The 27,905-nt window shown below is 34.7% G+C and overlaps 1 protein-coding gene across 1 annotated transcript; it reads left to right on the top strand.

The window, feature by feature from the left end:
• Positions 1-315: 315 nt before the first annotated feature.
• LOC129284282 (relaxin receptor 2-like) lies at positions 316-26,215 on the top strand. The gene is made up of 24 exons (XM_064110195.1): positions 316-500; positions 1,009-1,140; positions 2,088-2,420; positions 3,249-3,557; positions 4,209-4,514; positions 4,881-4,928; positions 5,302-5,355; positions 5,747-5,804; positions 6,862-6,936; positions 7,932-8,003; positions 11,171-11,242; positions 11,727-11,798; positions 12,401-12,472; positions 13,634-13,705; positions 14,029-14,100; positions 14,866-14,937; positions 15,106-15,177; positions 19,597-19,668; positions 20,159-20,230; positions 20,783-20,854; positions 21,155-21,226; positions 21,641-21,712; positions 22,237-22,308; positions 23,373-26,215. Exons 1-24 carry the CDS (start codon positions 437-439, stop codon positions 24,535-24,537), a joined length of 3,552 nt encoding a protein of 1,183 aa, XP_063966265.1. The 5' UTR covers positions 316-436; the 3' UTR covers positions 24,538-26,215.
• The last annotated feature ends 1,690 nt before the right edge of the window (positions 26,216-27,905 follow it).

Below are 27,905 nucleotides of genomic sequence, written 5' to 3'. Positions count from 1 at the left end.
TTTTTTTCTGGGGTGGACTTGACCTTTAAGCACATGTGGTATAGTACATTAGGTTAATTCTCATCAATCACCCTTTCTAGAAATCACAAACACCCGCACACCCAAACCAGCACGCACCTACACACTCTCGCACACACACACACCCCACCAGCGTGCGCGCACCCACACCCGCACAATACCCTTTAAACTCTCTCTCATCAGTGACTGCTCTAGATAGTTTTCTTTATTCTTCATAATGATAGACCTTTACAAGCCTACCTCAAATCCCTTTTTAATAATTGCCTTTTATTATCTTTTGAAAAAAATGACAGTAAAGTCTATACGGCTGGTTGGTGGATTGACGCCCTGGGAGGGCCGAGTAGAAATACTCCATGATGGTGAATGGGGAACAGTATGTGATGATTTATGGGATCTTGCCAATGCACATGTTGTTTGTATGAGTCTGGGTTACGCATATTCTGTGGCGGCTTTGAGTGGAGCTCCGTTTGGTGAAGGCACAGGTAAGATGAAATGAATGCATGCAGAGGGTAGCTATAGGGTGCCATGTGGCATGTCGGAATATTGTCCTTTTACTAAGTTGTTAATGAAAGGTTAATTCTTTTGAAGATACTCATTACCTTTAAATGCTATATCAACATAATTCTAAAGATCTTCGTTAATGATATTAAGATTCATTGTCGAACAAAATGATTTTTGACATTTGTTTCTAAAAATAATGATGTGAACACTTGTTTGATAAATCATGTGTAAAATAAGACTTATCTTAAAACCACGACAGATCACAGTCCTTCAATTATGCTACTGGCCTTAATGCATGACTTCACAATCTTGATCCCCTTTTAAGATATAATTCCGTTTAAGATCAAGATCCTGTAGTGATTCTATGTACAACTTTGAAAGCGCTGCATGAATATCCATCACTCGTGAATGGTCTTGTGTCTCTGACCTTGAATTACGTTTTGTACTACATGCATTTTCTTTCTTGGTTGTATTTCTTTTATTTCAAAGGCGATATCCTCCTAGACGCGGTAGAATGTTATGGGAACGAATCCTCCATCTTGGATTGCATTCACGGTGGAGTAGGAGTTCATGACTGCAAACACGATGAAGATGCAGGAGTTCGTTGTTCTATAAGTGCAGGTATCAACTAAATTTCTGGATGAAAAAAAATCTTCATAACCCATTTTGTGCGAAGTTAATGTAAATGCTGATTTTTGCTCGTAAGTAACTATGAAGCGGTCTTGTGCATTATAGTCCAAGTTAATTCAACACAGGATCCGTCCTGGTAAGGGACGTTCTTGGAGGTATGCATGAAAGAGACATAAACGAAATCAGAAACAGTCCACATAACACTCTTAGATAAAAAAAAAACTTTTAGGTACCGCATTTTAAACCTTTTAGTTCCAGTCTTCTAGAACCGTTCGTTCTACAAGGAACCATCTACGGTTCTTTATACAAGCTAAGGTTTTTTTTTAGTGAATTCATAATCTAACAATGGATGTCCATTGCTTCGTATCATAGGTCCATTTTTGAAGAACCATTTTATGGTTCCAAATACGAGACAAAGAAAGGTTCTAATCAGCACATTGTTTTTTAAGAGTGCATGACTATTGTAAAGGCGACAGTAACACCAAGACGTTCTGAAAAGACAAGACTTAGGTCTAAGGTATTGTGTGTCAGGGTTATCAGCTTTTTCCAATGAGAAGGCTCGGGCGACACTGGAAGATGACCCTTTCATGAAGTAATTGATTTCGTATAAGTATAAATACTTTTATAAGTCACGGAAGAATGTGATTTTAAAAGAGAATATGGGGAGGATTAGACGATATAAGAAAGGAATTGGTAAGATGTGCTAAATACGCGCTGAAAGTTTTGAAGAAATGTGCTAACAGGTCTAATTAACCAGCCCTGAAAGTGTGAAGGAGTTTAAAGTTCAGTAAAATAATGAACAAAGAAATAACTTTACATAAATGAACATTTTCAGGTTAAGCATGGGAAGAAACAAAACATCGCCTAACGCGAAGTTATATGAAGCTTCTAAGTTAGAGTGACCTTTCCCTCTTTCTCTTGACCTATTCACACTGTAGTTCGTCTCGTCGATGGAAGATATCCTTGGGAGGGAAAGGTGGAAGTATTCAAAGATGGTTCCTGGGGAACCGTATGCGACAATAACTGGGACATGGATGATGCCAATGTGGTCTGCAGAAGTCTAGGACTAGGTGAGGCTGTTGAGGTAACCACCTTCCATGATTGTTGTTTCCAGGACTACCATGATGTTGACGAGGGATTGGATGACATTTTCTTGGACGAAGTAGAGTGTCTTGGAAACGAATCTATCCTGCTTGATTGTCCACATTCTGGTTTTGGAGTTTACAACTGCAATCACACACAAGATGCAACAGTAAAATGCAAAACTGGGAGTAAGCATAGTTTTTTATGTCGTCGAATTTAGAGATTCAAGTTATGTTAATGACTAAATATCAATCCAACATCGACCTATCTTATTTTGAATATACATTCTATATACTACTTTATCCTGTATGGCTCAACATATGTTATAATGTCAAACTTAATTTAATCGTTACAAAAATGATCTAAAAAGAACACGGACGAAAATGAATTCTACTTGCATTAAAAGACTTTAAAAGTATTATCGGATTTCGAGCTTAGACACGATGATGTGATACTTTAGGATACAGTTCAGATGGCACATATACATGTATGCCTTGACAATAATTTTTATCAACTTGTAAGTTGGATTAAATGTCCAAAGCTTTGGTAAAGGGTCAATTCGGTGAAGTTATTCGAAAGATCATCTAACAAGGAAATTGTAAGCAAATAAGGAGCAAAAACTATTGTCATTTGTGCAAAGTCATTGACTGTGGGATTCGTGGTGGTGCATGTGGTTTGAGAACTATACTAAAGGGTGCTTACTATTATTTTGTGTTATTTATCGGTAATTACTCTTAACATAAGCCTGTCTTTTATATGGTGTTCCACAGGGCAGTGTCTTGGCACACTCTTGCTAATTTTTTTTATAAATGACTTTAATTGTTTAAGAAGTTATGTTGTTTACTTCAAGTAATTTTTTTGGGTGATGACTCAAATATATATATATATATATATATATATTCGGAGGGTAAATTAATGAAAGGCTAAGGGTTTACGTGATTAATTTTCATTTCGTATTGTGTATTATTATTATTTTTGGTTATATTGGATCCTGTGTTTACTCAATCATGTTACAGTTCGCCTAGTTGGTGGAATCAACAGCCTTGAGGGTCGGGTTGAAGTGTTCTACGATGGTTCCTGGGGTACGGTGTGCAGTCACCACTTCGATATCATCGATGCTCACGTAGTCTGCAAGAGTCTCGGTCACACCTTCGCACTGAGTGCGTCGTCGTACGCAGACTTCGGGCAGGGAACGGGCGATATCGTCTTGGATGGTCTCCAGTGCACCGGCAGCGAAACGAATATTTACGAATGCGAAAGTGATGATACGAATTTCTTCAAATGCTTTCATCAAATGGACGCGGGAGTCACTTGTTCACCAGAAGGTAAAGATACAGAATTTATGTTCAAAAGGTAATTACTGAATCTGACATGTACTTTTCACAAATATTGTCCATCCTTACAAATGTGTTATTTGGCTTTATTGAATATTAATCTTAATATTCTCAATATTAATCTTTTCACCATTATCAAAATTCCATTGCAGAGAATATATTACTCTGCTAGCTAATTATGTAAAGAGATTTTTTTTTTTTTTTTTTTTTTGGGGGGGGGGGGGATAGCACATACTCCTGCAACAATTGCTTATACGGGAAATGCACACATTATAAGCCAACATAAATCCTGACCCGAAACCGTATCCTCGCCATCATCCTAATCCTCACTCCATTCTCAACCAAAATCCCATCACATCATTATTTCAGACTTACTAACCTTACCGTAATCGTCAGAGAAATTAGAATAAGAGCAATTGTTGAGGAGTATGTGTCATGTTATAGAAGGGGTTACTAATAAATCTTTATAAATTAAGAGTTGCTTCCCGTAAGAAAATGCAAAAGTTAGGAAAGTAAGTTTGAATGTTAAAAATACTAGTAACTTACCGAGATCCAACAAAGTGAGTGGCCCTGATTATATTGGGAAGATTAGCGAAAGAGCGTAGAATTCTAGATTATTAGAGCTTTATATTGCCAATACAGATTACGCCGTCTTCCTCATCAACGGGAGCACGTATCTAGAGGGTCGGGTGAAGGTTGCTTATCAAGGCTACCTAGGTACTGTCTGCGACACCTCTTGGGATATGAAGAATGCTAATGTCATCTGTAAAAGTCTAGGTTTCGGACACGCCGTGAGCATCAATGACTTTGGCCCAGGGATCGGAGACATCATCCTCGACGACATTCATTGTGTTGGTAACGAGAGTAGCATTTTCAATTGTTCTCATGGCGGGCTTGGAGTTCATAACTGTAATCATTCTCAAGACGCTGGAGTAACATGCTTCGGAGGTAATATGTCGATTCGCTGTTTATACCGAACAATTCGCAGAATAAAACACTTGACAATAAGATTACATTTCACATTGCGATTGTATCAGCATGAATCAAACATTTTCAAATTGCGATGGAAATGAAAATTGGTAGAATCTGGTTACAAGATAGATTAATGAATATCCCGAAAGATTAATCTCACATGGCAGAATCAAGATAGATAGAATTTCGTTCCTTCTTTAAAAAGTGTAAATGTACCATAACTAGAATGTCTCTTAAGGGCAATACATTTTCCGATCGAAAGTTAAACTATACAGCACTTTACTTTCCTTTCTTATTGAAAAAACCCAACCATATATTGTTTGTTATTATCTGCTTTTACAGAGGATGTCTGTATTACTGGACTGTGTGATATAAACATATTTCCAAAAGGTAAGATGAGTTATGATTATATATCTGAGAAAGAAAAAAATAGAACAATCTTAATATCTGAAATATATTGACCATCTACGTTAATTTCTCACATGATATTAGAAAATATAAGTAAAGAAATATTGCTAATCGTTATATTGACACTTACATAGTGACGAGTGTTGATCTGTCGCTATAAATCGACCAAGAGATAATTTAAGAATTTGTTTATAAGTGATTTCGATGCACAACTGTTATAAGCTTCTGAAATCTTTTTTTTTCTGATTGGCTGAGAGCAAAACTAATCAGATACAATTATATTCAATGTACACAATCTGCATAGTAATTATGCATACAAGTATTTGCAATCATCTGTTGAATCTTTCAAACACAGGCACCGGTAAATGTATTCCAGTAGTTCAAGACTGCTTCGTCGACGGTACTTGGGGTAAGATATTTTCTTATCTGATTCTTGTCTTTTCATTCCGTGAGTTATGAGCTCAAATCCTATTCCACATGCGTGCTGATTCAATCCAGGGAATCTGGAATAGATAGGTTGGTTTATTATTTGTATGCCTGTACTTATCAATATCTTAGCTGACAATTAATTTTAACATCAGAAATAGATTCCTAAAATTAAACGTTTATTTTTAGCTCTATATTGACAACGTTCGTCCCACTGGACTGATCAGTCCATTCACGGTGATACCAACATGGTCCAATATTACAAATGCATATATACATAGAGAATCATGAGTTTTCACCTTACATGTTTTTAGACTGAATGTCGAAGCTAGCCCTTCATAAGTTATTCATTGATTCTCGTTTTATCTATATAGGACTATTTTGCATGCCCCAAAGACCTTCGCTGCATGAATCTGCTGCAATAGAATGCATGTGAGTATATAATACAACTGTGAGTAAATAATACAAATAATACAACTGACATCGTACTTTGTAGATTGAATGAATAGCTATTTCGTTAATAGCGTATAATAGTGTTTAATATTAATTCATTTAATTTAATTCGATACTCGGACACTCAAGTGGGAATGCGCATGTATCGGAAAACATTATAGTGTTACAGTTTATGCAGATGATACCTTTTAATTCAGCACAGGATTCGAAGTGCACCCTTACAACTTTGGATGAAATTACGAATATATCAAACCTTAAAATTAGCATAATCAAAACTCAGATGATACGGATTGGCAGGAAATGAAGCTTCCGTGTTACGTGATCAAAGACTTTACAGTAGGATCATCACACGTGGTTTGATCACAATCATCAAAAAAAGTTACAGAAATAAAACACCAGATGGCGATATGGAAGAAACAGATATTGACTCCCTAGGAAATTTAACCGTTGTGAAATCATGTTTAATGCCAATGTTGCATTTGCTGTATTCATCTTTTCCGAAACCAATATTTGAAATAATGTATGATGTTTATCGATGCTTTTACGAATTCAAATGGCAAGAAAACCTGATAAAATAAGTAGGAAACAATTGTACAGTTATAGAGGGGTTAAATTTACTTATATTTTTATGCACTCCACGTCACTAAAAACTTATGTATATAAATCAAATTTCTTCAATATCATGGCCTGCATAATGCTATCCGATATTGTTTAATAAAGAATGTCATACCAATTCCAAGGCCATGATATATACATGTATTACTCCAGAAACATTGCGTTTAAAACTTGATACTTGAATAAAAAAGGTTGTGCTCACATTGTCCATTCTCCTTTGAATTATAAGTTGAAAGAATGTTAACATCTCACATAATAATAATAATAATAATAATAATGATAATAAACAATGCTACGTGTTTTTATTTCCAAGTTATTATTCCCAAATACTGTCACTATTCATATTACTCGAAGCTGTAATCATGACGTGTTTAAGTTCAAAGATACTAACTGTATTTCGATGCAATTGCCTTTTTCACAGGGGGCTCGAAGACTACAAGTCCGAAAACATGACGAGACAAATCATTTTAGATCGGCAAAGGAATGTCAAAAATTTGTAAGATCTAGATTATATTATAAAAATGTGATTATAGTATATTCATTTGGATATAAATCCCCCAGTGTGTGTTACTTTTCCAATTTTAATTAAAATATCTCTTTTATGTGAATGTTCATGCTCTAACACATTTCTATGATGAAAATTGAAAATGTTGACTCTAAATGGATAGATTTTTAGATTTGTCATGAGAATCTACATGTAGTTTGACAAATTTGATCGTGTGCCCGTTCCGAGTGGTCTATACTCTATAGGGCGCCTGGCTATACATGTAAAGTCCGGGGTTCGATCCCGGCCGCGGCACCTATGACCGTGAGCAAGGTAATTAATATACAATGCTCTTTTATCCTGCTTTTTCAAACAAAGGGGAATGCTGCATGCATTATTGGTAACTAGGTGTGCACTTGTTTAAAAAAAATGATTTTTTTTTATTTTTTACCAAACCACTCCCCAAGCATGGAATGGGATCAAAATTTCAGAATATAATTGTTTCTGTAGTTTTCTGATAATATGCTGGATAAGTGATTAAACAGCCATTTTAAAGGTAAAAAAAAACCCTCACCGGAAAACAACTGCTAGATATCTAATACGAACGAGATACAATTTTCTCAAAGAATAGACCGTCGAAAAATTATAGCCACTACACTTTTGACAGATTGGCATACTAGATGATACCCGAATGATGTAATTCACATTAATGATCCTTCACCAAAGCTTCAGGTGGGTTTTAAAAATAATACAAGTTATATATTCCTTGGATTATAATTTTCTAAGAAAAATATCGTCAGGTCTACATGTTATTCATTTGACGTGAACAATGTTAATATTGCTTTTATGTGAAGTATATTTTACCTTTGTATTGATAAGCCCATGATCTGTTTTATGTAATCAACTTAGTTATAAGTAGGTAATAATTACTTAACTTGTAAGCTATTCTCTCGGTTTAAGGTAACCAGATGTTTACCACGTCTAACATTGCATTCTCTACTTTGAAGGTATTTAAATAAAACGTTTATTGAAGTGCTACCCGGTGGAGCATTTTATGGAATGAAGAATCTCGAATGGCTGTGAGTATTTTTATTCCTATTTTTTTGTTTCATTCAAAGAGAACAATGCGCATATATTCCATTCAATATGTCAATAATAGTGCATAATAATTAATGGAAGATTATGGCACAGTGACACATGTGAAACATACGTCAGATCGACCGAAGTTATGATCATGTTATTTCCAATCACATATAATCGGTCGTTTTATAGCTTGTTTCGTTGGTGTGACTGTGTTTATGGGAATACAACCATGTTGTTGTTCTGCTCTGTGGCGCCTTGAGCATCTAATCAAGATGGAAAGTGCGCTATACATGTACAAATCTCATGTATTATTTTATTATCATTAAACCTAACTCCTCCCTAATACATGTACTTTGTAAACACACTCGTCTATCAAATATAGATTACTGAAATGTTTTGTATAAACTTGTGATAATTACACAAGCAATAATCTGCTTAAAAGGATACCAGATAAGTGATAATGATACCTTTCTACAGCTGAAAAATTAAACATTGTATTTCTGTTTTCCACAGATACCAATTATTTCTATTTGAAAAATGTATTATAAATCATCTTTAAAGATATTTGATGTTTTAAATTTCTTTATAAGTTTTATTTTTTATCATTGAACATGTTGTATGTAAGTATACATTTTTATTGCAAATGAAACTGAACTTGAATTTGACATTTGAACATTGTGCGTTTTGGTGCATCCAATTCATCAAGCCTTATTGGCTTTCACGGATGCACCCTTTCCATTATTTTAATTATATTTCGTACTTTTATTATTTGTATGCTATGTATATTATATTTCCTATTTGTATCGTTTTAATCAATTTGATACTTCCATTTTTACTTGTATATACAGTGCGTCCCAAAAAAAACTATACACTTTTGAAATGGCTGCCAAATAAAAAAATATAGCACTTTGGGGGAAATAACTCATAGATATGGAAAGCCAATAACGTCAACTTTCAAGTGACACCAAAAAGTTGGAAAACTATTCATGCTTGAGCGAGCACTGCCCACTGAAACAAAGGGTATGAAAATTAGGGTGGGCCAGAATTAGCCTTCCAATTTCTTTCAGGTTTTTTGTTTGGTACTTGCAAAGTTGAGGGTTATTTGGTGAATTAAAGATCAGTTGTGATCAGTTTGTTGTTTTTGAAAATTTAATGCGTTATTTAATTGAATTTATTACATTGAAATTTAATGCATGGGTGATCGTGAATTGCAATTTTTAGTGCAGCATTTTGTCTTTATCATGTGGATCTCAACAATGTGTTTATGAAAGTCAGGAGAAGAGGGGGTAATATGACTTAGGTGGGTGAAGTACATTGATGGGATAAAGGTCAACATAACATTTAGCAACCCCTCCCTCCATCTCAACCCCCCTCCCCCGCTTCTCTCCTCCTCGGACACTAAGCTCGGCTAGGCTGGGCAGGAATTAGCCTTACAGTTTGTTTGAGTGGTTAGTCCTTGCGAACTTGCTAAGCTAAATTAATGAGTGAGATAAGTTTTGGTTTCTTAGGCAAATTTCATGAGTTACTAAATTGAAATTTAATGCATGAGTGAACAGGAATTGAAATTTTAGTGTAGCATATTCATCTTGTGGACCTCAGAAGTGTGTTCGTGAGAGTCAGAGTAATGTGATGGTACCTGTTACAAGCAAGAGGGCGAGATATGCTAAGACTTGGTTAAAAGGGCATTCCTCTTCTTTTTGTCCTTTTACAAAAGTCATAATTATGTACCCTCCCCTCTCCACCTCCATTTCCCAGCCCCCCCCCCCTCTCTGTCTCACTTCCTGGATTGTAGCCTATTCAAAACTAAGCTGCCAAGTGACCGATGGCTGATGGTCACTTTTTTATTGAATTATTACCAAGAAATTTAATGATTATGATGATTAATGAAATAATTTATTGAAAAAAAAACTGAATGTTTGATTGATCACATTGCACATTGAATGAGTTGATTTACTGATAAATTGTTGATGAAATGATTGAAAGGAAAAAGTTGATGCCCCAATTCAGAATTAATCATTAAATCAACATTCCGCTCTGGACTTCAAGCGTCCATGACAATAGCCATCAGTCTCTCAACAGGAGGGGAGGGCGGGAAAGAGAGAGGGGGCGGGGGCTGAATGTTCTGTTGACCCTTATTCCATCAACCTACTTCTCCCACTTAAGTCCTATCTCATCCCCTATTCTCCCGACTCCCATCATGAACACACTGCTGAGATCCACATGATAAAGTTGAAATGCTGCCCAAAAAGAGATCCAAATGATAAAGTTGAAATGCTGCCCCCAAAGTGTAATTTGTGTTCACTCATGCATTAAAATTCAATTTAATAATTTAGAAAATTTGCATAAGCAACCAAAACTGGTCACGGTTGATCATTAATTTATCACAACGCCCTTAACTTTGCAAGTTCGAAAGGATTTGCCTCTTAAAAACTGACATAAATTGGAAGGCTAATTCCAGCCCACCCTAATTTTCATACCCTTTGTTTCAGTGGGCAGTGCTCGCTCAAGCATGAACAGTTTTCCAAGTTTTTGGTGTCATTTGAAAGTTGACTTTATTGGCTTTCCATATATGTAAGTCTTTTTCCCCAAAATGTTATATTTTTTATTTGGCAGCCATTTCAAAAGTGTATAGTTTTTTTTGGGACGCACTGTATATATGTATTTTTAATGGAAATAAATAAATGAATGAATGAACATGACTTTATGAATTGAATAAAATTTAACTGAACACCATAAATTGGGTACCTATATATTGCAATTCATAATGAAATTCAGCGACCCCTGTGCCATTCTGCAATTTCTTTAAAATCTTACCGCATTCAAGGAGTGATCTTTTCTGTACATTAGCGTATTATAAAATGAGGTTCGTATTTACATTCATTGATCCGTTAGCCATAATACAATTCTTGTATCCAAGAGTTTGGGTTTTCTGTAATTTTTAGTGGATTTTAAACGAAAATGGAACCCATTTTGCTTTCACTGAATCGTCTCTCAGTTTTGCAATTTATTTTAAAACTAATCGATAAAGGCTTAACATTGGTTGATAAAGTGCATCGTTTTGAACAAAACTGAAAAAAAAGTTTTTGCATTCCCTTTTCCCCCTTAGTTGTGTTAATTGAAATTGAAAGGCAACCATTTACATGTTTTAAATTTTTACCCATAGAGATCTGAATGATAACAATATAACGACGATTTTTCCTGATACATTTTCCGGACTGAGCAACCTGTTATATCTGTAAGTATGAAATTTCAATTAAGTTCTATTCAGTTTTGATAAAGTATTTTTATATCCCTGACTAGAACTAGGCTGATACTGATTGATTTCAAAATTATTTAATGAATTGGTCTGGGTCTAGTTGTATAAATACTACCATTGTGTTCATTTTTCCATTCAGGTAACTTGCTCGAAATATTTCATAATGATTTTTTTTTTTCAATAAAAAAAAAAAACTCCCCAAAATGACGGAAAAGGGTTTCATGCAACGAGTACATCTGGTAATTGTTAATCTAACAACGTTATTTTGGCGTAGATCGGAAAAAATAAATATTTTGCCAAGTAAGGGTGTATACAAATTTACAATTTCTCACTTTATAGAAGATGGACTTGTTTGTATATTACATATTGTATTATGAATTATGAGGATAATAATGGTCATTTAGGTGATAGATAACCCGATAAACGTTTGATAAATGCGGATTCTCTTATAATTTGATTACAGATACCTTACGAACAACAATATTTCTTCTATTCCCGATGGAACCTTTTCTGAGTTGGACAACTTGGTTTGGTTGTAAGTGAAAAAAGGATATCTAGTTTATTCCTTATGACAACCACCTTTGTGTTTAAAGTAGGAAGCTGATCATGGGGTGCTGAAAAAAATACGAATGAAAATTTAATCTATATAGAAACATTGATAGTTACAATTGACATTAGTGGCAAATCAACTTTTAGATCCTTACTTGTTCTTGATTTGATCAAATAGATATGGGAAATAGCTCACCAATATTAATGCAAATATTTTCTTATTTCATGATATATTTGCTGTTACCGAAAACCCAATTATTCATAACACAGTGTCCCGTACAGTGCTATTCATAGATGAGTTTTAATGGTGTACTCATCCATATCAGGGCAATTTATTGAATTATAAATGGAAATTTTGCATTAAGAAATCTTGGGGGAAAACCGTAAAGAGTGACTATTAAATATATTTTGGCGCTCAAATTTTTTCGTGAATGTAAAAGTCAATATGAAGATATGGAGATGACAGTATATCAATTGTTGGATTTGTTATTATTTTGCAAATGTAAAATCAGGATATTTTTTATTTTGTAATGAAGCATAACATTCCACGTTGTTTTGTTTTTGCGTTGAATCTGATATATTTTGCAGAGAACTAAACGGGGCAGGGATAATGAGTGTATCGGCAAATTCTTTTGAGGGACTTTACAACCTGCAACATTTGTAAGTGAAAAAACATAATTCCATGAACATGATGAAGGTGAATAAAAACCTAGGCATATTGGTCTACAGCATTAGCTTATTGGCGCTTTTTCTTGTTTAAAGATGCACTTTTGTAAGACCTATAAAAATCATTGTTCTTAGACCAAGATGGTAGGTCAAAACTCTAATTTTTAATACCGAACTTTCCCTCTTTATCCAGAGTTAGTATATACGTGTAAATTGCTTTCTCTCATAATTTTCCCCAAATGTGTGTTATCACAGTTATCTGTACATCAGTCCAAAAAGTTGGAGTGGATTGCACATTGCATTTTGATTAATATGTATTTCCCCTCTTTTTTCTTAAATAATCATGACCCCGATACGTCGATTTACCCGCCCGTCACCCACATCTTTAACCTAAACACGCATTGCGGATATGGGTAACAATGCATTAAAGGGATGGTCCGGGCTGAAAATATTTATATCTTAATATATAGAGTAGAATTCACTGAGCAAAATGCCGAAAATTTCATCAAAATCGGATAACAAATAATAAAGTTATTGAAGTTTAAAGTTTAGCAATATTTTGTGAAAACAGTCGTCATGAATATTCATTAGGTGGGCTGATGATGTCACATCTCCACTTTCCGTTTTCTTATGTTATTACATAAAATCATAATTTTTTCATTATTTCATACTTGTGAGAATAATCTGTCTCCCTTATAATGAAATAAGTTGTAGCATTAAATATGTAATGCACTAAATCAGTTGTCAATCCAATGTTTCTAGTTCTTGGAGGAAAAAAATTAATAAACCTAATTTCATATAATAAAATACAAAAGAACAAGTGGGGATGTGACATCATCAGCCCACCTAATGAATATTCATGAAGACTGTTTTCACAAAATATTGCTTAACTTTAAAATTCAATAACTTTGTTATTTGTTATCAGATTGTGATGAAATTTTCGGCATTTTGCTCAGTGAATTATACTCTATTTATTAAGCTATAAATACTTTTAGCCCGGACCATCCCTTTAAGCAGTTAAGGGTTACCAAATTGGATACATTTCATAGAGCATGGAAAAGGATGTGATCATTCCTAAATCGGATGCATAATGATAATCTGTGTTTTATAAAATGTCTTTATATTAATTTTTAGATCTGTTTGTTTGATTTATAGGAACTTGGATGGAAACCTGATTGAAACCATACCAGCAGATATCTTCATAGAAACATACAGTTTGAATTACTTGTGAGTATATTTGGGCATAAGGAATACAAAAATTGACGCACATGAATATGGAATGTAGTTATTATTTCAATATCTAGTGTAACGGTAGGTAAATGATTTCTTTTTTCTTACAAATTAGTTAATTCTTTTATATCATTTAACTTTTTCGGTTATTCAATACGATATCTGTGTGTGCAAAAAAATAAAAAATTATCATGTACAAATACAAAAACATTAATTATTCATTTACTCCATGAATGAGAAAAATAATGTCTTCATTGAAAAAAATAAAATAGGGAATAAAGCATGAAAAGTTTTTAATTAATAATTGTCTACATTGCTAGATATCTACAGGAAAATCGAATAAGATGGATTCCAGATGACACATTCAGTAACTTATTCCTTCTTTTCTATCTGTAAGTATATCAAGAATATATTAATCACACTTTCCCTTCACTTTCCCTTTATAGGGCGTTGCCAAAACTTAAACGCTAAATTAATACGTCATTCATTTAATGCACTATTACGCTTAATTTGATGCTGTATTATTGAAAATACATATACGAATAATATATATATATATATATATATATATATACATATGATAATCTGGAGACTTTTAATCTTGCTTTCTTTCCTTTTGTGAACTTTACATTTAACTGGATTTATATGTTCAAGTTTTCACCATGTTGTTTCTCTCTATACTGCTTATATTATACGAATATTTTATTAGGAGGCTGCACTCCACAATCTTCGCTTTTCAGCAGCCTCCTACATTTCCAACCTGTTTGAATAGTTATCTTGATTATTGTAATATACATTTTCCTTGTTCAATTGATTATGTATTAAGTTCCTTTTAAAATTTGACCCAAAAAAAAATCCTTTTTAGATTTTAACGTTCGCCATTATGTTTGGAAAATGATAATCCGAATATTGATTTTCTGATGATGTTATATCCCCACTTTACTGTTCCCTATTTTATTAATTGTAAATCATCATTAGTTCATATTTCATACATGTGTGTAAAACATGGCTCTTCAACATCACAATGGACTTAATGTGGCAAAGACATTATATCGAGGAAACCTACGTTATCTTATTTTCAACACACAATATTTCATTCTCTTTCGATTCATTGAATGTAAATTATGTAAATGTTTTTTTCTTACTTTCATCAACAGTGATCTCCATGACAATCTACTCGAGGTTATTACTGATAGAACCTTGTATGGATTATCTTTCCTTTTTTACCTGTAAGTGTTCTTGAAATTAATAACAAAGATGAATTTTATTACATTTCCTTACATGCTTTCGCATCTAACTTGTATACATGTATGTATATCAATATTTATATATATCTTTAATTTTTGTCCTGATATAACAGCTCATTTAATTTAATTCTTATTTATAATACGTTACAGAGATCTTTCTTATAACAACATCGAAGTCTTATCACGGGCTGCATTCTCTGATCTGTTTACACTGGACCTACTGTAAGTAGACACATATTTCACATATATTTAACCGCAGGAAAAGTGTTTCTTTTTTCAGTTTTACGTTAAACAAACGGTAAGACTCACAAATATTAAAATCATGCTGACCACCTTGTACAAGATACTGTCAGTGATTGGCTGCAGTATGTCTTCTTTGGAATGAATGAGTTTGAATTAACATAAAAAAATACAAAATGTATGTATATGTAGATATATTCTTGACTGAAATTTCAGGGTCTGTTGCACCACTGATTGTCACCCCTCGACAATTTGTGAAAAAAAGACACCACAAATTGTCCCCCCTTCACAAATTTTCGCCTCGCGACAATTCGTGCTGCACGTGCCGGTCTCAATTTTTAAGCACATTGTGCCGATTTGTGTCGGCAAAAAGAAACCTAGAACCACATATTGTCGCCCATTACACAAATTGTCTTCAACCACCAGTCTGGTGTGGAGTGTATGTGTCGTTGTTTGTAGTAAGGTTGTTTTGGTATGTGTGTGAGGGTGTGCGTGGGTGTGTGTATTGTTTCTATTGTTATTATTTCATTATTATTTTTTTTTTAATTCAATTTAATTAATTAATTTATTTATCATTATTTTATTTATTTATTTATTCATTCATTTTTTTTAAATTTATTTATATATAGTGTCACGTATTTTGGTTGATGTTCCGATATTCTCTTATTATGTTTATGTATATAATTCCATTCTTATGCTTTAATTAGTGTTTATTATATCAAATTGTATTCGACTCATTTATGCAATGAATGTCTTGCTAAGATAAATTGTGAATGTCACTTTCAACTTGCCCAGTAACCTGCACACAGCCAAGCCCTCTCTAAGAGAGGCTGTTCTCACTCAGTTCCTTAAACTAGTTTAGTGGAAACTAGTTTAGTGGAAACTAGTTTAACGCTAAGTGAGAACGGTCGAAGCGCTCTTGGAAGCGCTCTTCCAAACCAGTTTGGAAGACCACCTCGCGATGTAGTTTTCAAGATCGCTTCGCATCGGAAAAGTGGTTTTAGCGTAAGTGAGGACACAACCGTTCTTCGGGAAGCGATCTTCGCACATTTTGAGCGCGCTACTCCACACGACAGGTGTAGAATGCCTATGCTGCGGTTTCGAATTTCGCGCGAAACGTGTCTCCCCACTGAGAGCGTTTCCATAGCAACAAGAGCGCTATACGTGAAGTGATTTTGAAAACCACTTTCGTGTGATCAAGTGAGAACGCTAGCAAAGCGATCTTCCAAACTGGCTTTCTGAACCGGTTCCCAGTAAACTAGTTTTAGGAACGTAGTGAGAACAGCCTACTGTAAATTGTTCATGGTCAAACTCTTCTGGTCTGTCCACTCTGTATTCTCTTTGGCTTTCCTTCGTCTTCCAGAAATTGCTAACAATGCATCTCCCTTCTTTGCGACCTTGCATCTACTTCCAGAAGTTTTACTCTCCTCACTTTCTCTTTCTAGTGACTTTCAACCCTCCTCACTTTCTCTTTCCAGTGACTTTCAACCCTCCTCACTTTCTCTTTCCAGTGACTTTCAACCCTCCTCACTTCTCCTTCCAGTAACTTTCATCCCTCCTCTCTTTTCCCTTTCCAGTGACTTTCAAACCTGTGTAGTTCTCTTTAACCTTGCGACTACTTTCAGAAACTTGTTCTTGTTTATTACCTTGGCTACACATTTATGTTCTGTAACTCCCTCCGCGTTCTCTCTCCTCACTTCGACTTTGCCCTGCCCTTCAGACTTCTCTCCCTCAACTCCTAATGTCCAAACTACTAGTTTAACCTTGTGGTCAGTGTATTGGTCGTTATGTGCTTATTCTATTACTTGACCTTATCCCTCTCTCTCTCTCTCTCTCCCCTCCCTGAATCTGGGTTTTTGCTGTGTGCTGGGGATGACCTTCATGCTATGTCCAGAAATTGTATATAAGCGAGCAGCATCTCAGTTTAGGGCTTAGTTTTTTATTTCGAGAGTCTTTTCCGAGCATAGTCTTACATGTATTCCAGAGGCTGTTCACACCGCAAGGGGGGACCGTGGGCGGACCGTGGATCGCGCTATCGTAGCGCGATCCACGGTCCGCCCATTGGCATTCGCCGGATTCACACCGCAGTGAGATAGCGCGGTCTATCGTAGCACCCCCTTTTTTGAGAGGTCCTGTAGCCATGGCGTGCTATCGTAGCTCGGGTTCACACCGGCAGAGATAGCGCGATCTAGCGCGCGCTAGACCGCGCTATCTCTCGTGGACCACCCCCAAGAGGTGCTCCAGTGGCACGCCGTTTTGGCTCGCCGTGGCTCGCTGTTGGGCGGACCGAAACGACGTTGTACCTTCCACACCGCAGAGATAGCGCGATCTAGCGCGCGCTAGATCGCGCTATCTCTGCCGGTCTGAACAGGCTCCTAAGTTCAGTTCAGAATTATCACAAGTTAAGTTCTTATAATTATTTCAGCATCGCTCGACGTTATCTCAGTTATCATATTCCATGTATCGCTGGAGTTTGTGTAATTGTCATCATCACATACTCTGTTGCACCTTCATTAAGTTTTGAACAGTAATAAACTACTGAACTTTAATTTCCTGTGTAATGACTGTTATTCGCTTCGACTGTATTATTTAAGCTCTGGCCATCCTCGACATTTATCTTAGACTCTTATAGCGAGACTCGTAGGACAAACCGGGTCGTCGTTACAATATATATATATATATTTTTTTTTTTGGGGGGGGGGGTATATCCACTTGGTCTAGCAGTAGCAGTTGGTCAAACTCTCTTATCGTCTAACACCTTATGAGCTAAACCCATTTTCTCGAGTAACAGTTTGGTCGAACTCCCACTTGGTCTAATGTATAGGACTTGGTCGAATTCTTGCTTGGTCTCACGACCACTCGGCATAATTGCCGAATCGTCGAATAGCCAAATGGTCTAATCGCCTTTTCGTCTAAATCCCAAATAAATATTTCCAGTCTGTTACAGGAATTGACTAAGTTGTGTTAGACCAATTAGATACTAGACCAAATGGAAATGAGACGGAATGGTAAAGAGGCAAACTGACAATTAGACCATAAGGTAAATTAAGTTGTAGACGAAATGGAATTATACCATGTATCGGACGAGGATAAACGGCCATTGGTCAAATCGGGTTTAGACCAACTGGCAATTTGCCTTTGGGGAGGCTAATATAGAGAACAGCAGCAGATCCCGTGGAAAATTCGGTTTTTATCCACTTGGCCTAATAACATTTGGACTAATCCTAGGTTTGTCTACGTCTACTAACACATGGGCTTAACCCGTTTGGTCTACTAATAATTTGGTCTAATTTGCAATTGGTCTAATATATACTTGGTCTAATTTCCATTTGGTATAATGACCAATTCGTCTAATAGCCAAACGGTCTAATTGTATTTTCGTGTAATGCCCAAATTAATATTTACCATTTTTGTTAATAGAGAGTGACCAAGTGGTGATAGATCAAATGGACAATAAACGAAGTGGTCATTAGACGAAATGTGAATAGGCGAAGTGCTACATAGACCAAAAGGTAGTTAGACCGACTGGTTATAGACAAAATGGAATCAGACTATGTGATATGAGACGGAAAGGACATTAGTCAAAGTGGCACGGAAAAAATATTGGAAACGTCTATGCGACGGAATCGAAAGTATCGCATTCGTGACGGGAAATAGTATTGGAGACGTTTCTGAGACGTATTTGAGACTATTTTGAGACGGTTTTGAGATTCCCGAGACTAATGAAATGTCGTGGGGCCTCAGAAGACGTCTCTGCGACAAGTTTCAAAATCGTCTCAAAACTGTTTAAAAGTGGTCCAAAATCCGTCTCAAACATGAGATACCACCATCAGTTTCACTCAAAATGTTAAGTAACACACATACACACACCCTCACACCCAGAGAAACATACACAGTTTCTTACGAACTCTACCTGACCTATATTTTGTGCGCGTGTGTGTGTGTTCATGGAGACAAGTAAATTAAGTGTCAAGTGAAATGGGGTGACAATTTGTGGTGCCATTTTTTGCACAAATTGTCGCCCAGTTGTCAGTGGTGACAATGTGGGGTGCAATAGGGTTGCTGCTTTTGAGTTGAAGTGGCAGCGTTCGATTGACTGTCGTCAAACATGACTGTCGTTAAACTAGGCGTAGAGGCTCTTGAGCATATCGATGTGTTAGACCATGGATTATACTCTTTCTCGTAGATCCATGGTGTGACCTTGGTATTGCGTACCTCTTGAATAGAGATACTACATTCCCCAGGATTTATTTAATGAATGTATCACAAATTTTCACACATGTTTTCATGCCTGCAGCCTACAGGGTATTGCTTTGAGCAGACTTTATTCGCAATTGCAATCACCAATACTCCCTTTAAATTAATTACAAAAAAAACATTGTCTATCTTTTTTTTTCACAGCGATTTGAAGAACAACAGAATCAAGATATTACCAGAGATCATTTTTAAAGATTTACACAACCTATTTTATCTGTAAGTTAACATGTAATATTCTAATGTGTTCAGATTAACAAAGATCTATCAGTATTCTCTTATACCTTATTAAGATTCAGATTTTGAATATCCTGACTTTTTTTATAGTTTCCGAAGTTACAATTCCTCCACACTCCAGTACTTTTTATTTAAATAGCATCAATGAAGCGATGATACTTGATTTTTTTTTACTTCCTATTCATCTCATGATGATATTCCTTAGTCTTAAAAAAAAAAACTTAACATGAAATAAATTGAAAGCAGAGAATTAAATTATTTCATTCCACTCTAACTTAAGACCGGTAGATGTCAGTTTTAGAGATGAAATCAATTATAGGTGTACATGGAAATTACACTAACCTATTTCGTGTTTTTTTGCTTACAATATTACTTAATGACCAGTACACAAACATACTGTAGTACTGAAGGGTACAAAATCATTTTTTTATATTGATAAGATTTTCCAATCTTTATATATACCTCTTGTTAGATACCTGCAAGATAATAATATTGACGTTATCCCGGAAGGAGCTTTTTCTGAAATGGAGACATTGAGAGTCCTGTAAGTTCTCTTTAAAAAGTTAATATTAATGATCAAACTCTTTAAAAACTTGCAAGGCCATACAAAAAAATGATGGATTCGATCACATTCGAAATCACATCCTATTCTATATTTCACGTTTTCTATTTCGTCATAATTGATTTCAACGAAAAATGTATATTTTGCTTTAGTTTGACTAAAGTCTATCATAATGATTGTAGCTGATGTATTTTGCTCTTTTCCTCATCGTAACAAGTATGTCAATATACGAACACCTCTAGAGGAGGTGAGTCGATCTCTTTCTGAATTTTTGTCAGCATCCTTGGATGTTCTTGTTTGGAAGAGAGGGAGTTGCAAGAAAGGTGAAAGGTGAAAAATTAAGCATATTAAATATTTTTTTTTGGTATATTTAAAAGTGATAATTCTATTGGCCTTTAATAAAAAAAGTTGACGTTTTGTAACGACGTTTTGTATACATTAAAAAATCATTAATGTTTCTCGCCAATTCTTTTTGCTGATACCTAATTGAGCACCACGATGATATATACGTGTTTGTGGTTTATTTTGTTTCAGATTGTTGCAAAATAACAACATTACTGAAATACCAGATAAAGCATTCATCAACCTGTCTCGCCTTACAACCTTGTAAGTGTGCCCATCTAATTTTTATGAGAATTGTGAGGATGGATGTTTGTGTCACGTAAGCACTGGAAAGGGTTGATTCGGTGTAAATCCAATTGAACTAAATATATATATATTTTTTTTTATTTCTTTGTTTTTTTAATTTTGTTTGTATGATAAAAAATTTCTCCAACACACACGTCAATAATAGTTCTAGATTGTAATATCGTTCTCTCAACGCCCTCTTTTACATCCCATTTTCTGAAATAATATTTTGTTGCTTAATTTAGAAAACATACCCTTTATATCATATTTTTATTCCAGGAATATATCATCGAATTCAATCGCATATTTGCAGAATGGTGCATTTCTGGGACAAGAAAATTTGGAATATTTGTAAGTGCCTCTCTATCTAAGCAGAATTACATTTCTTATTGTGAATATGCACTATATGCCATGAATCAATGTTCTTATTTAAGTAAAGAGGCAACGTGTATTGACAAGTAGAATGTTTTCCAAATATTATACTCGTTAGCTACCATCAATATCATAATTGTACAGTATACGAAATGAAACACTTCCTAAATATAATTTCTGTTTAAAATATGAAGTGATAATGATAACATTAATATGATAAAAAGCATGATCACGAAGGAGATGACGATGCTAATGAAAAGATTTGTGACGATGATGAAAGCAAAACAAACAAACAACAACAAATGAAACTGATGAAAATAACAGTGTAAAGAGGAGACTGGATGCATGGTGCTGCCAAATGTAAACATCTCGGTTTTATTTCTATTTGCACAGAGACTTGGGGTACAACAAGATCAAGAGTATCGAATCTGAATCATTCGCAAATCTGAGTAACCTACTCTATCTGTGAGTATTGTTCTCGTTGTTATCTTTTAATTATCAGTTTAAACGAAATACGTATCAACACCAGAGGCGTGTTGCATACTTTTTTGCCATTTTCTCAATATGTTAAGTGCCAATGGCATAATTTTGTTTATTTTCCAGAGTTTTTTTGGCAAAAGTTTTTTTATGCAACAGGAACCAGGTGGGAAAATCATACGAATGGCATACGTAGTATATTTTTAACTCTTAGAAATCGAGAGCATACTTCTTAAAAGTACACTATATATGAACTTACATGATATTTTGATTTTACAACAATTTTCCGATCTCATGATATTCTTATTCCCTTATTGCCATCATTAGTAACAATGTGTGAATTTCATATAAACATAAAGAAAACTGTATTTTGTTAAGCTATCACGATTAACAAGATTTACATGAAATGTGAATTATGAATTAATATATATTTTCAGCATTAAATATTGTTTGATATAAAATATATATGAAAAGTAGATCAATACCATTCTATTATATTCTGTTTTCTTCAGATTTCTATTGGACCTTGATTTAGACACAATTTCCTACGAAATCATGAACGATCTAACTGGACTCAAAGCTCTGTAAGTTTTCGTGTAGGAGACATGGAATATTTAACAGTATAGTATTTGTTAAAGTGGCAATTGTTTGTTAAAAGCTGCGATATTTTGATATTTGGTTTAAATTATTGATATGTAATTAACATTACTCAAATAAACGGATTTTGACAATGTTCCCATTTGTGTATCGAGATTTTTTTGTCACAGCGACACCGTTGGTCATTGAATTGAATACATGTTATTTTTCGTTTAAGAAATCGTTTTCACATTGAGTTTACAAAATAAAAATGATTGTACATGAAAACATAGACGGAATGATACAAAAATACAAATTCCTGTGAGAGTACAAGCATAATACAGTAGGCAATATGTTACCATTGAGAATCAGTCTAAACTAAGGCTGGAAATAAAATGGGTAAGTGAGGTAGGCAAATGAAAAGTATGGGAAATCATTAGAAAAGAAAGCAGCTACAAAACCATCGGTCATGATGAGAATATATTCAAGTTCAAATATTTTTGTACCCATGGGTATCTGAATTTGCTAGATTTTGGTAGAAGCATCACATCTTTTGGGTGTGTTCTTTCGAGGTCTGAGTATTCTATTTTTTATGATACCTGGGGTTGTTTTTTATTCTTTAGCTTAGAGTAACTTGGAATCTAAGAAATATATATTAGATTGTATCCACTTTAACATAAAAAAATAATAGTAATAATTAAATTATCTATGTAGACTTGAATTGCTTATTGGCAATAGGATAGAGCAATATCATACAGAAGAGTAGAAATACCATCAAAATTAAATGATAAACCCAAACAATAAATGTTTACCATGTTAGGCTCAAAAACATACAATACAAACTGATTCAAGATAGTAAACTTCCACGGTACTATTCCCTGACTATCTATAAGCAACGTCTATGAAAGGAATACTTATTTTCCCCACTGAAAGCTGAGAAAGACCACTTGAGAAATACATATCTACATATTCTTGTTTGACGTTGGTACAGGCATAGTATAACCATGAATCATCCACTTAAGCTGACATTTAATCGATTCTGGTTTCATATTGTTTAATCTGTTTCTGACAGGTCTACATCTGACAACCGCCTCTGTTGTCTTCTCAGTCATTCTGAAAACGTCACCTGTGCCAGGACTTCTCCACCAAGTCCCCTGGACACCTGCGGCAGCTTGTACCCAAGTACCGTCCTGCGATTTGCCGGTTGGATCATCGGCCTCTCTTCTCTATGTGGGAATGTGTTCGTCTTATTTCTGCGCGCTACCCAGAAACAACGCAAGACCGTCCAGAACATCCTCACAATGAACCTAGCCGTCGCAGACTCCCTGATGGGTGTTTATATGATCATCATAACATCTGCTGATGTTTATTTCAATAGACTATATTTCCTTAGTGCCCCGCTCTGGAGAGAATCCTTCCCTTGTAAATTATCCTCATTTCTTGCATTTTTCTCGAGCGAACTGTCCGTATTCACACTGACCCTAATCACCCTGGATAGGTACATCAGCATTGTTTATCCCTTTGGAAAATTCAAGATGACTACCAAAACTGCCAGCTTCGCCGTCGTATTCACATGGTTCTTCACTCTCTTGTTTAGCTCGGTTCCATTCCTTGTCGGATATAACGTACCCGGGTTCTATGGACTATCCGATGTCTGTATCGGTTTACCGCTCCATGTAGAACTCGGAGAGACTGGCAGACTGGACATTGTCTGGGACGAGGAGCTGAGTTCCGAATACATTGTAAAGTACGTAGTTACCGATTACGACAACAGGAATGTCTGGGTATTCTCAATCGTAACCTTTATCGGTTTGAACATGGCACTTTTCCTGACCATCCTTATTTGCTACGTCGTGATGTTTGTGACCGTTAAACGCTCGTCGGAGTCCATCCGGAACTCGGCGGGCAGAAATCGCGAAATCCAGATCGCCCGAAAGATGGCGTTTATTGTTGGGACTGACTTCGCTTGTTGGATGCCCATCATAGTTTTGGGTATCTTGACGCAAACCGGACTCGTCGTTCTACCGACCTCCCTATATGCCTGGACTGTAATTTTCATCATCCCAATCAATTCCTCTATCAACCCTGTCCTGTATACCTTCATTAACTACCTTGAAGGTAATAAGACTAAAGGGAAAACCCATGATTCTCTTCAGACCCGTTCTACTCGGTTGAGCAAGGAGGGAAATGGGCTGCATTTGAGTCGCTTAGGATCAAACAGCTCAAATATGAATTAATTGGTATCGTAGAATACGAATAAGACGTAGCGATGTATGTGGAAGAAAGGGATGAACTCGGAGAGAAAATACAAGTAATCTTCTAAACTTTACATTTGAATTGTAAAAATATCGACTAATTACCAATGAAAATAAAAATCTGTGCTAAAGCAAATACCTAAATATTAGGAAATATGTAAACAATGAATTCTTTGCGAAATTTTTAATAAAATCAATCATGATAAGAAATTCAAAAAATAGCGTACATGAAAGTGTAATAATTAACTGCTTGTTTAGGATCTATTTATTTATAAGACATGATAGGTGTGCGCAATTTACATGGTTTAAAGATGTTAGTCCTGTCAAGTTTGGTGATCCTTCTTGTTAAAGTTGAAGTTATTAAAAGTTATTGAATAGTGCTTGTTCATGAACAAAAAGACCATGGGTTTGTTGCCGAAAAGACCACAGACGGCCAAGTCAGTGCTGATAATTTACCTTTACAGGATTTTTTTTTACCTATTCCATATTATTTGTCATCTTTGTCCCTACAAATGCCGTAAAATGTACAACAAGGTTAGTAGGTCACTACTAAGTCACTAACTAGTTTAATTCAAAGGGATGGGGATATATCCCCACTTTTCGGAGCGGGGGATGGCCTGCACAATCATCACCCCACACTTTTCAAGACAAAAAAGATAATTGTTTTAATCATCTAAATAATGATTTCTACTGTTAGTAGAAATTCATACGTTTGGAATAATTGGAAAGGATATACTCGCTGCATCATAAACATGATAAAAGCATGAATGAATTCATTAAGGAATTGTACGATGCCATTTACTTTAAAATATGGTCGTATATTTGTTCATACAAAAATCATATCATTTGTTACATACACTGGAGTGAATGAAGGGGGGGGGGGCATTTGTTGACGAAGGGGATAATTTGTAAAAAATTTGGCCTACCCCAAGTAATCATTTTAATTCTATTATTTAAAGGAATTGTTCCAATCGGCAATTCGGCATCATAATGACACATTCGTATAGAATTTAAATGCATATGTATTGCAAGTATGATGTTAGAATTAATACTATTTATTTTCGAGATAAAGATAAGTTGTGACTTGGGTTGCATTTTCTTTGTCTTTGGTGAATGTGATGCACAAATACTTGACATATAGAACTGTAAATGAATAAGGTAGTGGTATGGTTGACGTATAATGATTTCTGCTATTGTCTGATCCTGAGACATGCAGGGAATATTGATTAATCGCCAGAAAATATTTGGTATCCTAAACTGATAACATGATTTTCCTTTTACATCAGCTGATCTGGCTGTAAATGATATTACTGAAATGTATTTGTGAATCTTGTTTGTATATCAGCATATGGAATTGCTTGTTTGTAATGATATTGAAAATTATTTTGTATATACTTGTAGTTGCAACGAAATTAGCCTATATTTGAAATGACCATTGATTGCACGGCGTAATTTTAAAGGCATTTATTGCTAGTATTTATCTTGACTATGATGTTTTTTCATTGAGTGAGCGACATGAGTTATGTAATAAGATAATTATTGCATGTATTTTCCATTTTAAAATGATCAAGAAACATTTCTTTTATAGTAGTATTACTATTTTTTTTTTAATATTATCATTTGAGAATGTGAGAATTTGCGATTTAAATCAACCTAAAATGAACAGACATGCCCTATGTATTTTTTCGCAATTGCAAGGGGGGCGGATTCTTGTAAATGCCCGTCAAATCACGATGAGAGCTGATAGGTCTTTGTCTAAAACTGATGAACCGGGACAGTAGATCGCCTAAGATTCGGAAAATTTGAAAATATGTCGTTTGTCCAGAGTCACCGACGAAGCTGCTGTTTTATTCATCGATTTTCGACCAAGACCGTTTTATCATGTAGGGCTTTGACAAAGATTCTCTGCGTTCCTGAAAGTATCCGCGTAGTGATTGCAATCCCTCATGATAAAGAGAGAGCATAATGTGTGCGTGTGTATCGGTGGTTTAATGAGCCAAAATATTTGAGTAGGCCATAGGATAATATTTCTTCAAAAGATCTTCAAAAATATATTTAAAATAGAGATTTTGACGAAATATTCAGAAAACAATACCATATTTGATCCCTTTCTTTTCCTTTTCTTTCCCTTTCTCCTTTCATTTTCTTAGTTATTAACTTTTTGGGGGTCCATGGCCCCCATCTGTATGTGTGTGAATGACTGAAGCATGTGAGCGTGTATGTGGGAGGAGGGGGATTTCAAAGTTCAAAGTTTATTTCCAAATTTCCATAAAAACATCAAACAATTTCAATATAAGCATGTATCAAATTATAACAAATATAATGTATATACAAAGGATAAAGAAAGGACAAACATAGAGAATACAAAATACGTAATAAAAATGTGGCGGGTCAAAAGAAGTTAAAAAGATTAAAACTTAAAAAGATTGACCCTATTCTTAGTAAATCAAAGAGGGAGAAAATACAGTATCATATAAGATATGAATAAGTAAAATAGAGAGAGAGAAGAAAAACAAACATAAAAAATAAGAAACAAACTAAAAACAAGCCAATATGTAATCAAATTGAATATAAACAGCTCTTTAGGAGGTGGGATTGAAGTTTTTATTTGAATGTATTAAGCGATTTGCTCTGTTTAAGTTTATTGGGTAGATTATTCCAAAGTATGGGACCTTTGTATTTAGCTATTGTACGTGAAAAAGAAGTACGATCATAATAGACCAGAGTATCATATTAATTTCCAACATTGTATAAGTGAGTGTAAAGGTTTAAGGTAAACATATTTTTTATTGATGTTGGTAACAGATTTTCATAATATGAAAACATAAATATACCTAAATTATATTCATCCAAACATATACAGGAAGGATATTTAGACTTAAGAAAAGGGGTTTATTATCAGAAAGAAACGGACAATTTGTTATATTTCTTTACCAGCCTTTTATTCTTTCTAAAAGATATTTAGTTATACAACAATAGTTTGAATGTGGTAAAATAAGAGTATTATAATGTGTTAATAAAATGTTTTATGTATATAATCTTTAAGTCTATTTATAACTTCTACATTTTTTGAAATACTATTAAGAATGTGATTAACATGACTTTCCCATTTCATGTATTCATCTAAATATATTCAATATAGTCTAATTGTTTGAGATCGTAATATTATTTCATTATTTATATTTAATTCATTTATATTTATATTTCGATTACCAAAAATCATGAAGGCTGTTTTTTGTACATTTAATATCAATTTATTACTGATAAACCAGGTATTTATTTTATTTAGACCACTCGATGGGTGTAGATGTGTGGGTTTATATCCACAAGTGAAGTACTTCTCAGATTAA

This window comes from Lytechinus pictus, chromosome 2 (assembly GCF_037042905.1).
Source record: "Lytechinus pictus isolate F3 Inbred chromosome 2, Lp3.0, whole genome shotgun sequence".
Classification (NCBI taxonomy): Eukaryota; Metazoa; Echinodermata; class Echinoidea; order Temnopleuroida; family Toxopneustidae; genus Lytechinus; species Lytechinus pictus.
Note: the sequence above shows the minus strand (reverse complement) of the source record. Positions and strands in the feature narration are given on the sequence as shown.

Coding starts and splice junctions, on each gene's coding strand:
- LOC129284282 (XM_064110195.1), top strand. CDS start 437: ATGAGTCTGGGTTACGCATATTCTGTGGCGGCTTTGAGTGGAGCTCCG. Junction 1,141..2,087: donor TCGTTGTTCTATAAGTGCAG/GTATCAACTAAA, acceptor TTCACACTGTAG/TTCGTCTCGTCGATGGAAGA. Junction 2,421..3,248: donor AGTAAAATGCAAAACTGGGA/GTAAGCATAGTT, acceptor ATCATGTTACAG/TTCGCCTAGTTGGTGGAATC.